Here is a 16,317-nt window from a genome sequence, read left to right as displayed (position 1 = left end):
ATCACAGTAACATTATCAGAAGAAGCTTTAAAGAAATGAGAAAACTGTAAGCCTAATCAATTCAATGTGTATCACTAAGAAGACTATTTCTTTGTGCTTGTTAATTTTTAACCACAAAGAGAAGCGTGTCATTTGGTTAATATAATGGTTGTTGCATTACAGAATCCACTACAGAGGGACCTGAGAGATCTACTGTTTACTGGAAGATATTCAGAAAAACTGCATTGGCAGCGGTTGCACCATCATCTTAACCCTGGAAGGTATTCTCAAGTGTTCCACCACACACAGATTCAGTGCCTGCCTGGGACAATCAGTGAGAAAGTAACTTGGCATCCTCAAGAACAATGTACGGAAGATCATAAAGACTAACATGTTGTTTTTCAAAATTACTAGTGTGTATACACACACACATTCATAACTAGATTAGATAGCAATGAGCATTTGGCAAAATGAAAAAATAAATACATATTATCCTACATATACATGTAAAGATACACAAAAATAGGCCTACAAGCAATCATACAAATGCACGAAGATAAATACAAATATTTGTGTACATATATATAATACAATGTGTTTAGGCCCATCTAAAAGTCAGATACCAAGTATTAGAAATATATTTGCTCACATGCACTTAAACATGAATAATGAATATTATACTAGGAAATGTATGGTGTAGATACTTGCAATTTTTTTTTATTTCAGAAAGATTTTGGGGGAAAATCCTATTTCTTACCTACATTTCCAGTCATTAAGTATGAATTCTGAAAGTCCATCATCCCCATTCCAACAATGTGTATAAAATCTTCAATCACCTGCATTAACTCTATTGACCCTGGATAAATCTAGAAAAATAAGCAAAGGTTAGAAGGAATAAAAAATCTATACATACAATGGCATATATAACTGAATTTTTTTAAACTACATGAAATCACAAATGAGCTTTGTTTCACTTCAAAAAAACCTACAGCTGCCAATAGCTGTATTTTTTAAATTAATAGTTGAGAATGTCATCAGGTGTCACATGGGAGGAACTTTGGAAGTAATATGATGTAGTGATTAATCCCTCATAAATCTAAGGAAACTCAAAATATCTAACAGATTGTCTCCTCAGAAAATAGATGACTTTTCTTTTGATGAACTCTTTTCATCACTTAAATATAACAAAAACATAGAACACTGAAATTGGGCTCTTTACATGTTTGGCTTGGCATCTATATGAGGAACAGAAGAGGAAAAAGAGTTAATATTTCCACCATGAAGATATTTACAAACTATTGTTATTGCATAATAATAAATATCTTCAGAGAAACATTTATTGTTTAATAATTATAATGCCCACTGTAAGAATAATGGTAATAATTTTAGGATTATAATAACATTAATAGCCCTAGTGCATGTGCTTTACAGGTACAAATACAAAACACACCTATGGGATTATTGTCCATATTTTAGGCAAGAAGCAGCAAGACCTCAAGAAGGTTAAACAGCATACCTAAGGCCATATTGTATCTTTAATAGTGGCTGAGCAGTGTCTACCTATCTAACTGTCCATCTATGTATGCATCTATCCATCTATCCATCTACCTACCTATCTACCTGCCTACCTAGAGGACCATCTGCCTCCAAGCTCCAAGTGATTTTTTCAACATCATGGCACCTCATACAGTACAAATGGACGAGTGTTTTTTTATTTGGCAATCTGATTGTGGCAACAGTTCATAGTGTTTGGAACATAAAGGCTATTGAAAATGTCACATGAATTTTCATGTGTATAACCCATAAAGCTTAGAAAGTCATCCTGCATTATATAACCACTTTAGAGCAGAAAATCTTTCGAAGTCAGGTTAATTTCTTGTGGCCATTCAGCACCACTGCATTTTCTAGCCATGAAAAATTAAGTGGATTAGAGAGTTCTAACTGCTTTGTAATTGCAAAGACTAGTGCAGAAGGCGAAAAGGCATTCTGAATAATAGAAAAGCTTATAGTCAGAGCTGAAAGGGACAGCAGGCACATGTGTATTTCAAAGGGGCTTGCGGTTGTGCCCATCTAAAAATCAGACAGTATCCACAGTATATTTACTCACATATACTTGAAGACATGAATGATGGATATTAGACTTAGACATGTATAGCTGAGATAGTTCTAATTTTTAACTTTAGAAAGATTTGGGAGATAAAACCTGTCTCTTAGCTTCATTTTCAGTCATTAAACATGAATTTCGAAAGCCCATCATCCCACTTTCAAGAATGTGCCTAAGATTTTTGTTATCGCCAAGGCTTCCTGCTACTACTGTATTTTCCCCTTATCTTTGTGTAGGTGCATATGTATATGAGTATGTGTAGTGTAATAAATACAAATTTAAATAAGAGGCTTATTTTTTTTCTGTTGAAAATAAGGGAAGAGTCTCTCCCTCCCTCAACCCCACTCTCTTCTCCCTTTTCTTAGAGCATTTACTTTTGGAAAACTAGTAATTGTAAGCCCTTTTTCTCTTTGCAATGCATGTCAATTTATTTAAAAGCTAAATAGTCTACAGCTTAAAGATCCAGAAATGTCTCTCTTTGAAAGGTAAACATACAAAAAGATAGTGCTCCTCTTTCTCTGTTTCTGTGAAAGGTAGAAGCCTAACTTCAGAAGCCTCTTGAATTTTGCTTCAAGTGGCAAAATTACTTCCAGTCATAAAGATATAAGGAGGTTATTTTTTCTTTGAATAAGGCCAATTAAGTAACAAGATGGTCACTGCCAATTACCAAGTGAATTTAGGATGAACTACGTGTGACAAAGAGTGCTCTTAAGTTCTCTTCAGAACTAGTTACTGTTTACCTTGAGGACACTGCTTGGCTATGTAATAGGGTCTTTGTAATCTCAGTGGATTGTCTCTGATACACATTACATTCCAGTTTACTGATTATTCAATAATGAATGTGTTTTCTTTCCCTTCTACCTTGGTGGAGAGATTTTTTAGGTTGGCTAAAGATTTTGTTTTTAATTATATTTCTCCAAGTGTAGTCAAATGCTATAGAGCAGGTTATAAAAGGTTGGCAAACTTTTTCTGTTTGCATATAGTAAATATTTTAGGCTTTGCAGGACATGAAGTCTCTATTGTAAATGCAACTCTTTCCTTGTTGCACCAAAATGACCACATATAGATTATAGGTAAATGAGTGGGTGTGGCTATATTCCAAAATAAGATGAACAAAATAAGCCTCAAGCTGGATTTGGCTCACTGGCTGCAGTTTGCTCACTCTTCTTCTAGAGACATACGAATTTTCAACGTAATAACGAAATATCAAACATAATACATGACTAAAATGACTTGTCTTGACTAAACCGGACTTGTTAACTCCAGCCATATGGGTAGGGTGTAAAGTGGTGCTATATAGAATGTAGTTTTTTTTTTAACTTTAGTATACTACATTTTTAGTAGGATGCTTTATCTAAACATAGTTTTATTCTTCATAACTGGAACTGATGGGTAAGAAATTCTGAAATGACTGTTCAAAAGAGTAAATTTTGTTTGCAAAAAACTTCCAATGTCAATAGCCACCATTTTACTCAGCTCGTTTTCCAAATGTACATGGAGTTCTGTTTTATATTTACTTTTGTTGAAGCTATTACTCAAAAATAAGGAGACCCACAAGGATTATCTTTGATAGATTTTAAACAGCACCTATTTCCACAAAGTTCACCCTTTGTGCCACAAACTCAAGAGACCCATTCACCACATGGCTGCATTTATGACACCACCTTTTAGTAAAAGCTGCAGAACAGGGTTGTTTTTGTTTTTTCAGCTTCAAATCGTTATTTCAAAAAAATCATTAAGGATCATTTTATTGGAAAAAATATTTTAAATATAAGAACATAGCTAACTCAAAATCTTAAGGAAATAGATGGATTATGAATTCAGGATTTTTCATTGACAAGAAGTTCTGCCACCGTTCATTATTTGTCAAAGTTGGGACCTCACAGTAAATAACAGCATCTGATGAATTGCAGTCTTGTTTTAGATAGGATATTATATATTTCTTCTAAATATATCCATAATTAATAGTCTCTAGCATTCTAGAAAGATGTACTTAGCCTCTGCAGCTGTATTCTAAGGAAAGACACCATCTTCTTACAGTGAGTGAATGAGGCTGTCCTCTAGAAGAAAGCCAAGGGCAAATATGTAACTCAAATTGGTAGAAAAAAATAGATTTAAAGTATTAAAATAAGAGTTTTTTTTCTGGCTATGTCCAGATACATGAAATTTATACCTAATAATGAGGTAGACCCACACTGAACTATTTTTAGAGCTCCTGGCATAATAGGATAAAAGGTATGCTTTACTCCTGAAGACCCAGAATATGATTATAAAGGGAAAACCTGAACCTCAGTAAATGTTCATTCTTTTTTTTTTTTTCAAAATTGTCTTATTTTTAACAAGAGTCAAGTAGAAAACCTAAAGAAGTTTGACATCCAGTTAAACTAAATTTACTTTGAATTTTTTAAACCATAATTTTTCTCTCTTTCTAGACTTCTAACCCACTTTTCCTGTAATTCAGAGGAAAAAAAATTAGTCACTGTCTATCAGTTAGGATACCACAAATGGTAATGCAAAGCATTTATAAACAATACCTAAACCAACAAGGCTACTTGCTACACTGATAAAGCATAACAAAAAGGTTTTTAAAAATCATAACATAATTTTTGGTGAGGCCTGATTTTTACAATTCTTGGCTTTGAATCAAAATTAATCACTCTCTCTGTGATCCATATTATATGTAGCATTGTAGTAAATGCAAATGGTTTTACTAGTCAAAGCTCCATACTTTCATTTAAAATATGTACTTTTAGATGTGCTGTTTTTCCCATGGTCTACAGACAAAAAAAAAGGAACTTATTGGTTAGGTATATAATTATTACACATTAAATCCTTAAGGTTTTAAGTTGCTTAAACTTGCTCAGCTTTTTTTCACATGTATAAATATTCCTTCTAGACTGGCATGGTAACGATCATTTGTTTCCTCAAAAATTACTAGGATATAACCTAGACTGACTTAAAAATATCTTGCTTTCCTGAAATAGCAAGCCATTAATTTAGTCACATATTTTTTACACTTTGTTTTGCCAACTTCAAGTTCTGAAATAACCCTAACCTTACCTGTTGTGCATCTTCCCATTTTTCCTTGTTTTCTTCATCTAGAAGGTTGCTAACTATTTGAAAGAAGTTCTGTAAATTAAATTAGATAAAAGATTTAATATTACATGAGAGAATTATACTTTTTAATAACACCCATTTGGGTTGACTACATGGTAAAGGTATAAGCACTTTGCAATATTGCTTTATGACCCTAACATAGTATTCTAGAAGATCACTGAGGATCCTTTTTCAGCACCGTAATTCTAGGATTTTCATATACCTTCATTTTTGTACTCTCAGAGGAGGTCAGAATAGGGAAAACACTTTCACTCAAAATTATTTGTTCCATTATGGTATCTATATTCCACTCTGTAATGTCATTGTGTAATTATTCCATACAAGTAAGTTTGCTCCCGTCTGTAATAAAAGTCATCTGTATTTGTTTCATTACAAGTTGTCCTGTTAAATTGTGAGTCGTGGTTGTTATTGCAATGTTGTTTCAAAGAACACCCTAGTAAGACTATAGGCAAAGTGGAGGCAAGACAGGCTCCCTCAGCTGAAATATTGACTCTGCCCTTCCTGGCCATTGTACTTTTACAACTACCAATTGCAAATTTTAAATAAAAGTTTCTAAATTCCTGGCATATCACACATGCTAAGAGCAGGCTTTCAAATTATTACTCTTTACTCCTCTGCCTTTTGCCAGCAAGCCAACATGGGAGAATGAATAGACATATAACATCCTTGCCATCATTCTTGTCTCTAACTGTTAAAGACCTATTGGCTTTATCTTCACCTAGCAGTACCCATTGGTTTTTGGTTTTTCTTTCATGCAGGAAGGTCATTTTGATGTTCATATTCCATTCACAATGGCCACACTGACAGAGAGCAGGGCTCTGTTCAGTTCTATTTTGCAAGTGCTCATTTCACACATGAAGGATTTTTACCAGAGAGATACTTTTCTTTCCTTTCACACTACACTGTGCCATCAAGACACAGGTACCAGGAGACAACAACCAGCGTGCCTTTGAAGCCAGCTGTGACTTGGGGGTCACAGGAGACCTGAGAAGTGTAAAGGGAAGGCATGACGTTTATCTTAAGCTGCATAGGCAGTGGTGGCTTGGCTGTGTTCTCAGAACCCATCTCTTCTGACTGTGTGTAGGTTAGCAGTAGCACTACTTCATACTGATACATTAACTTGGACCAGGACTCCCTTGAGGGCAGAAATAATCATAACCTGTTAGTCTCATCAGTCTTCCTCCCTATCCAGCTTCTCAAAACAGGCATTTGCACTAATTTCAAAGAAACTCACCCGGGTGTTATTAAATGAAAAACAAAGCTGCTTCATTTCCTCTTCTCTTGTGGTTTGAAGCTGTTAGTATCTATATTTAATTGCCCTATTTGTGCTATTTATTTTAATAGTACCTGGCAATCACATGGTTGAAACACGGTTTGAGTCATAACCTCTATAAAAGTTACAGAATATTTTATGCAACTCTTAAAAAAACTGCAAGTCTGTTTTAGACCCGCTTTTCAATTCATTTAGCCTTTTTGTACTACCAGCCATTTTTTTACACTTAAAATTTCCTGCTTGAAGTGTTAACATTTGAAGGGCTTAGTCCATTGAGCTCTAACTCTACCTATGGTCAGAAAGAATTAACCTTCAGAGTTCTCCAATTGCCTATGGCTGGTTAACTCAGTAGGGGACATGGTGCTAATGAGGCAAAAGTTGCAGGTTTTATCCCTCTGTACATGCCAGTTAGCCGTGCTGAGGTCCATGACCTCTGTCTGCATTCTAACCCCTGCCAGCTTTCATACAAAATGCATGCTGCTGCTAACAAGAGACACCAAGAGAACAGGAAGCAATTTGTGCAATTGCATCTCCATTTCTGGAAAAAAAAAAAAAATTTCACAAAGCATGTTTTGCTGACAGTGGGTCGGTGACTCCTTGCTGTACATGAAGGCCATTGCATACACAAAATTCCTTGATGAAGACAATAAATTCAGAGTTCAGTTCTTCTTTTAAATCACCAAAGGGCACACATAAAAAACACAAATTATTAAAATACATGTTGAGCCAACCAAACATAGCATTTTGTACCATTCTTCAAGCATTTTGTACTCTTCTTCAAGGCCAAGAAATGTGGCTTTACTAAATCGGAGTGGGAAGGCAGTACAGAATAAAGTTATTTGTTCTCACTATTGATTAGACTTTGGAATAATCAGTAGTGGTGCCCTGACTAATGAAATCCATGTAGGGGCACAGTGAGCTAAGTCTGAATGTCTCAAGCAGTGGGGCAGCATTTATGGGGAGACTAAGTCTTTCTTGTTCATCAGTGTATCCTCAGTGTATATAATGACTTGCTCATAGCAGATATTTAATAAAGTCCTAAATTTAAAACAAAATTTAAGTTGCAAAGTCAGTACATCTCAGCTTCTCTTTCTTTTTTATTTTTCCAACTTTAATTTTAGATTCAGGGGATACATGCGCAGGTGTGTTACCTGGGTTTATTGTGTGATGCTGAGGTTTGGAGTATGAATGATTCCATCACCTAGGTACTAAGCACAGTACCCAGTAGTTAGGTTTGTAGCCCCTTCCCCTCTCCTTCCCTCCCTCCCCACTCTATTAGTCCCCAGTGTCTATTTTTGCCATTTTTATGTGCATGAGTACCCAATATTTAGCTCCCACTAATAAGTGAGAACATGCAGTATTTGGTTTTCTGTTCCTGCATTAATTTGCTTAGGATAATGGCCTCCAGCTGCATCCATGTTGCTGCACAGGGCATGATTTCATTCTTTTTAATGGCTGCGTAATATTCCATAGTGTACATGTACCACATTTTGCACCTCAGCTTTCCTAAAAAGATTTAGCACCATTTCTTTCAGCTGGCCTTGCTCTAACTTGTCTCACACATATAGAATATATATATATATATAAAATACACACACACATATTATATGTATATATACACACACATATATACACACACATATTATATATATGTATATATATAACCCACACACACATATATATACACATATATATACACACACACATTATATATATGTATATATACACATACTAATACATACTGAATATATATTCACTTTGACAAAATTTACTAAACTATCAGACTGATAAATAGAACCAAACCTAACAGAACAGCACTTTGAAGAGGAGACTCATGACATTTCAGGTCGCATGACTGAATTTTTCAAAGTATGAAGCTGCTTCTGTGGTAGCAGAGCCACTACTTGCCAGTGTTCTTTTAAAACTCCATTAATGGTGACAATAGTTCTCTTTTGATGATTTATGGATTAGGTCACTTATGTCAATCCCTAAAATAAAAAGGTCAACACCTTACAGTAAGTTTTTGTCTCATTTTTTTGCTTTTTTTGTTTTTTGATTTTTTTTTTTTTTTAGTCAGCCCTGATCTCCATGACCTAGACCGATTTGAAAAACTGAGTGTCCTTGGCAGAATCTGAGCTGTTTGGAGTTTGAACGAGGCAGACCCAGTTTAACATTTTCCCCATCAATTATTAACTGTATGTTTATGGGCAGATGTTGTCCACCTATGCTTTATATTTTGAATCTGTAATACAGGAGTAATAATAGCTACCTAGCAGAGCTATTGTGAAGCTTGGAGTTAATTCTTAACACAGTATCTGATGCATGGCAAGTGCCTGATATATGGCAACTTTATGATTTTATTCCCTTTATGTTTTTTTTTTATGACTGGCTGCATGATTTGTATTCATTGCTGCATTATGGCAAATATGCACCTATAATTCTGATACAGACTTTCACAACCAGTAGCATTCTCCTCTATCCTCTTTAATGTCTCTTCCTCTCTCAGCAATATGTACAGGACAGAACTGATTCACCACTAACTCTGGGGAATATAATTTGTTCAGCAGAAGTCTCTTCTTTCTAAGAATGTGGGAGGGGGTTTCAGGGTAGTTAGTATTAGATACCTACTATGTGAGAGGCATTATGGTGAATGGTTGTGGTACACAAAGGTCAAAGAGGCATGATCATTCTTTCTTTGCCAGAAGTATTACAAAAATCAGGGCAATAAATGTCTGCTATAAAAAGAAGCATAAATCCTTCTGTGGCATTCAAAGTAGAGGCCCTAGATTTGGCTATACGAGACAAAAAGGACACTTTATTTTATGGAAAGCAATAAAAAATTCTGTTTTTACTTCTGATTGGCATCCACTTGGCAGATTTCTCATGGATTATATACAATTTTTTATAAATATACTAAAATATGTCTTAGCATTTTGCTTTTGCTGAATTCCTATTTCCATGGAAATAGAGTTGTAGATTAGGCTAGCAATTTCAGCCACAGGAAATGTGCTCTCCTCCATCTTAACCAGTAGCAAAATGGTTGGACATCAAGGGACAAAGAAAAGCCCTAAGAGTCAGATTTAGTAAGGTAGATCTGAAGGTTTGAAAGAATTACAGTGACTCTGATTAGAAATATAGGGTGAACTATTAGAAAGGCTTAACAGCAAACAAGGAAGCAGGGATAAGCCATTAGGATAAGGATGCATAACATAGGATAGATCATTGATCCGCAACCTGAGATCAACCAGTTGATGGCTGCAAGGCCATGTGTGATCCAGCCACTTCCTGTCTCTCCAACTTTATCTTATGCTATCCTGCCGCATGCTCTGTTTGTACTCCAAGTTCATTAGACTTCTTCACGCATCCCACACTCTTTTCTGCGCTGCCTGTAGACCTGTTTACATGCTGTTTGCTTTCTTGGACTGCTATTCTTTCTGTTCTTTACTCAGATAACCTTTTATTAATTATCCTTTGTGTCCAGATTTACATGCAATTTCCTCAAAAAGGCCTTATGAGATCATCACTCCCCCCCTCCCCAGTTATACAGAGTCTGATATTCTCTTTTTCTCGTGGTACTGTGTGATCTTTTTTGGAAGTATATAGGATTTTAAAATTATGATTTATTTGTATGATGATTGGTTTAGGGCTTTTTCCTCTACTAGTTTATAATCAAGTTACTTCTATTTTGTTCACTCTTGTGCCCCCAGTGCACAACATCAGGTACAGCGGCATGTAAATACTCAACTATTTAAAACTGATGAATTACATGCCCACTGTGTGTAAGGAAATGGGCTACGCATTCATGGATTTTTTTTAATTGAAAACAATAAATAGTTTATATCTAATTTGCTGCCTCTTTCGATTCAACACCCTCCTCTTCCAGTGATGCTTTTAATGCTACCAGGCTCTCCTTATGTCCAGGTAATAAGAGATGACACTTATTTTTACAGATAGGAAAACGAGTTATCTTGAGTAAATATGGGATCGAACTCTTCTTATTTTCAACAGCATTTGAAGACTCAACATCATCCTTGAGCACAAATACATACTTTTGAGAAGTTGTAGGACTACAGGAAGCGGCTGTGGGTATTCAACCCTGGTCCTTAAACTCACATGCAGCAACAAGCAAGGAATGGGCCTCCTCTTCCATAAACCCACAAACTTCATAAACCCAGTTCATCCTATGCCAAACACAGGGAACCCTCACTATGCATCACCACCCTTACCCTGCTCCTGGCAAGATGCATTTGGTAGTACAAGTGCTGCTTTGTTCAGCAAAGGAATGGCATAAAGAAAGTTATAAAAATATCAGCCAGACAGCAAAGTCAGGGAGCTTTGGCAAGAAAAAAGAATGAAGAAAGGACATCACTAGAAATCATTATCAATAGCCCAAAATACTGATTATTAAGGCCTAAAGGAGAACAGTGGATGTGCAAATGAAAAAGTGAGGAAAGGTATACTAAATACTTAAGCAGAAATGTATTTCCTTATTCAAGTAGTAGTTATTGAATGCCTTCTCTATATTTGGCTGTTCTGTTCTAAGTGCTGTGAATATGATAGTGAACAAGACATATGAGGGTTACTTCCCTCATTGAATTTATGCTGTAGTGGGTAAAGAGAAGAAAAAGTAAGCAAATACATTTAAAAGGATGATTTCAGACAGTGATTGCAACAGTTTGAATATGATGCCTCCAAAATTCAGCTGTTGCCTATGTAATGTTATTAAGAGTTGCGGCCTTTAAAATGTAATTATGCCATGAGGGCTCCTCTCTTGTGAATGGAATTACTGCCCTTATAAAAGAAGCTTCCTGAAGTGTTTGGCTAACATACCCTTCTGTTTTCCACTATGTTAGGACGCAGAGTTCCTCACCTCTTAGAGGATGCAGCAACAAGGGACCAGCTTGAAAGCAGAGAGCAGCTATCACTAGACAGCTGAACCTGCCACCAGTGCCTTGATGTTGGACTTTCCAGCCTCCAGAACTGTGGGAAATATATTTTTATTCGTTACCAATTAACCAGTCTCAGGTATTTCGTTATAGCATCACAAATGGACTGAGACAGTGACACAACAACAAAATAGGTTATAGGAATAGACTGAATAGGTCAGCAGGGTGTGTGTGTGTGTTTGTGTGTGTGTGTGAGAGAGAGATAGAGAGAGAGAGAGAGATTACTTTAGATTAGATAGTCATCAGGAAAGAACTTTCTAAGAAGGTCACATTTGAACTGAGACCAGAATAATAAAGAGACAGCCACACGAAGACCTGAGGAACAGAGTTCCAGAAAAAAAGGGAAGAGAATGTTCAAATTCCCTGGGTAAATGACAGTCTGAACAAGTTTGAGAAACAGAAAGAAAGATAACATAACTAGAGTTGAAGAGGGGGCTGGGTGAGGTGAAGGGATGAAAATATTAATAGAGGATGAAAATGATACACAGGGGTCAGGTAAAGTGAGGCTTTGATCCTACAGTGGTTCTATTACATGAGTTGTATTAAAAATCAAAGTCTAGTTTTGGTCACTGACTGGAAAATAAAGTATAGGAGAGTAAGAGTAAAAACAGGAAGTTTAGAATGCAGTTTTTCTTAATTATTGAGGCCAAAGATGATGGCAGCTTGGTTTAGAGAAACGACATGACGACAGATTGCATGGGAGGAGAAGCACAGAATCAAAGGTCAGCCTTTCGTTCTTAGCTCAGGTAGCTGAGAATGATGAGTTAGCCACGCTACCACATAAGAAGCAGCAGTGTTGAGAAAAGAAAGTGACCTTTGTTTTGTTCAAGTTGAGTATGAGGGATCTACAACATAGCTAAGAAAAGAGACCCAGTGGGCAGGTTTAACTACAAGCCTATAGCTCAAGAGGTAAAAATTCATGAATAATTAAACTGGAGGCTTTTCAGACAAAAAAAAATTTAAGATTATCATGACTAGAGCTGAGTGGGATGAAGTCATGGTTAAAACATTGAAGGTAAATTCGTAAGAAGAGAAATAAATTAAAAAAAGATGAAGTAAGAAAGAAAGCAGGAAAGACAGGTAACAGAATAATATAAATTTTAAATCCCAGCGCTTTGGAAGGCCTAGGTGGGTGGATCACCTGAGGTCAGGAGTTCAAGACCAGCCTGGCCAACATGGTGAAACTCTGTCTCTACTAAAAATAAAAAAAAATTAGCCAGGCATGGTGGTGCACACCTATAATCCCAGCTACTTAGGAGGCTAAGGCAGGAGAATCGCGTGAACCCGGGAAGCAGAGGTTGCAGTAAGCCGAGATCATGCCACTGCACTCCAGCCTGGGTGACAGAGCGAGACTCCATCTTAAAAAAAATAAATAAATAAATAAATAATAAAAATAAAAAAGACTCTCCACTGCTGAGATTAATCCAGAGGAGACAGACCATTCTTTTAACTAGGTAAAAATCCAAAGAGTGTTCAAAATACAGTGTATAGGTAAATGCAGGGTTTTTTTTTCCATTAAAAACTGCAATTACTTTTGCATCAACCTAATAGTAGATCTCATTTTTTTTTCCCCGATGCACTTGGCTGATAACATTTGCATGCGTGATACATAAAACCATGAACACATCCATATTATAGATTAAAGTAGGGATCACAGATTCCCTGTGTATGGCTTCAACTCTACCTCACAGTATGCTATTCTAGTCAAGAAAGCATACTGAAATGAAATTAAGTAAGAACAACATTATTATGGAAATCATCTTGAGTTTGCTCTTTAAAAAAAAAATACTAAGTAATCTCTAAAGAGTGCTCTAGGTACTTTTTTGGTAATAGGTGAATAGGCAAAATAACTCCTAATCAAGCAAGACCAAGAGGCCCAATACCGTGGTTTAGACCTTTTATCCAGAATGTTTATCCAAGCAGCACATCATTTGAGCATTGGCAACTGAAAACTAACAAGGATTCAGAAAGGCAGAATATTATAATACAGGATACCATCTAGTAGGTTTCAGAAACCAAGGCATAAGAAGAATATAATCTAGAGTAAAAAATCTGAGCCACTGGAAAACTGGAAGACAAAAGATGGGGGACATCTGAAGGACAAGGATATCAAGGTCAATAGTGGGATCTGCAGCAGGCCAGATGGCCTGACCCGACAGTGGTATTCAGAGGGCTTCTGACGGCAGGGCTGGACTGTCCTTGCTCTCCCACTGCAACCTGCCAGACCAAAAGGAATGTGAGAACAGACAATTGAAACTAATATCTCCTAATAGTCACTAGGTGGGCCGGGAATGGTGGTGCATGCCTGTAATAGTCACATGGTCACAAAAGACTATGTGAAAAAAGTCTTTAAGAACACATTTTAAAAAAAGACTTCTTATAGCTCTGACTCATTTTGAAAACTGCATAAGAACATTGTTCCAGGAATCATTGTCTTTCAAACTAATCTCATTGCTTTGCCATGATGTAAGAGAGTTTAACCTGTGGAGTCTCCGAATAGCTCAAATGGGGAATTTTTTATACAATGCTGTCAGTATCTCTGAGTTACCTTTAGGATCAAGGACTCCAACAAGAGGTAACAGAGTAATTCTGCTGTGAGGTATACTAGATGGGATGAAGCTAAGTGGAAAGAATAAGTCACCCAATCTTCAGTGCTTTGGGGCATGAGCTCAGTATTGCCTACAGTCGTCTTTTAAAAATGAAAGGTAAAAATAGTGATACTAATACCATTAAATATGATTTTTTCCCCAGAGACAGCCTGGGAGAACAGCCAATGTTATAAATACATCATAACGCAGTGTGACAAAATCATCGTCATATTCAGACAGGAGATGCTTCTTAAGTGAGGAATAAGGTAATGAGTGATCCCTCAAGTTTGGCGGGCCTGGCTGATACTCTTAAGGGCCGCCATGTAAGAGAAGCCTGCACACATCACACATTTAGACCCTTACAAGACTGCAGGCAGTAGTCACAGCAGCTCCAGTCCTGAAGAAAGATGACTGACACAGACCCCTTCAATAAAAGAAAATTCTCATAGTCCTTCAAGATTCCTTGTTATAGGCTCACTGTATCTCAGCACCCCCCAACCCCAAAATCGTTATGTTAAAGTCCTAGTACCCAGTAGCTCAGATGTGATTGTCTTTGGACATAGGGCTGTTAAAAAGGAAATTAAGTTAGAAAGAGTGAATCAGGGTGGGCCCTAATCTAATCTGACTCGTGTCCTTAACACCACATGTTCTCACTCATAGGTGGGAACTGAACAATGAGAACACTTGGACACAGGGTGGGGAACATCACACAACAGGGCCTGTCGTGGGGTGGGGGGAGGGGGGAGGGATAGCATTAGGAGACATACCTAATGCTAAATGACTAGTTAATGGGTGCAGCACACCAACATGGCATATGTATACATATGTAACAAACCTGCACGTTGTGCACATGTACCCTAGAACTTAAAGTATAATAAAAAATAAAGAGAAAAAAAAAGAAAAGGAGATTAGAACACACAGAGAGACACCAGGGATGCAAGTGGGTAGAGAAAAAGACCATGTGAAGAAGACAGAGAGAGAAAGCAGCCATCTACAAGCCAAAGAGAGAGGCCTCATGAGAAACCAAACCTGCCGAGACCTCGATCTTGGAGATCTAGCCTCCAGAACTGTGAGAAAATAAATGTTTGTTGTTTAAGTCACTCAGTTTGTGGTATTTGTTATGGTAGCCCTAATAAACCAAAACATTCTTCAATAAAAACTTTTTAAAACAGAAGAATATTTGATAATAAATGGAATCACAATATAAAACCATCTGTGACTTTTACTGATGCAAATCTCAGTATTTTCTTGACTCTGAAGAAAATAATAGGAGCTTCGGAAAGGGTAAAACTAGCAGTCTCATGTTTTATTATATTTTTTAAAACTCGACCAAGCTAATTTATTTACTGCACATGGCATTTACCAGCTGATACATTGCACTTCATACGTTCTTAAAACTACTTTACCTCTCTTCCTCTTCCTACGTGGTTTTGGTGCATACTCCGGGCTTTTCTATGGAGCTTGTTGGTTCCCCTCAGTTACCAGCTATCTTCCAGATTCATTCATGGTAGGATTTAACCACGTCGGGTTGTGAAGCAATGTCTGTTGCTTCATATTTCACCCACTTAAGAAAGTTATTTGCCATTAAATTTCTTATTTTCATGTTTACAATAAGGGCGGGGTTTAAATATCATCTAGAAAGTGATGCTAGTTACGTTAGGCTGTCTATACCACAGAGAAACAATAGGAAATCTTCTCAGGCTGTTAAGCATTGAAAACAGCAGCCGTTTAGATGACTTGGAGTGATTGTTGGCTGGGAGCTACTGTCCTGTACCTGGCTTATTTTCTACTGAGCCAGGTATCCTGGCTATTGATTGAAGCAATTTTTCTCATCCCCTTGCTCTCTAACTACAAAATGGCCCTTCAGTGCTGACCTTAAAGATGAGTGCTGCTTTTTTTGTTTCCATTTTCCCTGATACATTCCCTGCCCTTTTCTTCCATAATAAGTGAAAAAAAAAAAAGTAGTGCCCACACTCCCTTAGGTGGTTCCATGAGAAACATTCAACCTTTCTTTCTTGGCAGGAGAGATACCAACTACATATCTGCATTGGCAGTAGCTACCTGTGCTCTAAGGACTATAAATTTTTGTTCCATTTTTGTCTTGTTGGATGATAATAATAGCCACATTTCTTGAGACCTACCAGGTGTCAGGTACTGAGTAAGTACTTGAGACATAGAAAGTTTAACCCTCACATGAATCCTATAAGGTAGGTACTATTATCCCATATTGTTGAATAGAAAATTGAGGCATAGAGCGGTTGAATAACTTGTCTCAAATCACAGTGCTAACAAGCGTTAAAGCCACATCTT

General features: G+C 36.8%; 1 protein-coding gene across 7 annotated transcripts in view; it reads right to left on the bottom strand.

Annotated features, from left to right (window-relative positions):
* The window catches only part of ADGRB3 (adhesion G protein-coupled receptor B3), a 747,209-nt gene that overhangs the window by 366,581 nt on the left and 364,311 nt on the right, over window positions 1-16,317 (bottom strand). For all 7 annotated transcript variants that reach the window (XM_024248975.3, XM_054557672.2, XM_054557676.2 and 4 more), the window contains 2 exons: window positions 5,144-5,212; window positions 737-845 (listed from right to left, as the gene is read on the bottom strand). In XM_024248975.3, the coding sequence (XP_024104743.3) occupies window positions 737-845; window positions 5,144-5,212 (178 nt within the window). The remainder of the gene's footprint in view (window positions 1-736; window positions 846-5,143; window positions 5,213-16,317) is intronic.

This window comes from Pongo abelii, chromosome 5 (genome assembly GCF_028885655.2).
Source record: "Pongo abelii isolate AG06213 chromosome 5, NHGRI_mPonAbe1-v2.0_pri, whole genome shotgun sequence".
Lineage (NCBI taxonomy): Eukaryota > Metazoa > Chordata > Mammalia > Primates > Hominidae > Pongo > Pongo abelii.
The sequence above is the reverse complement of the archived record's forward strand: the minus strand, read 5'-3'. Positions and strand labels throughout refer to the sequence as shown.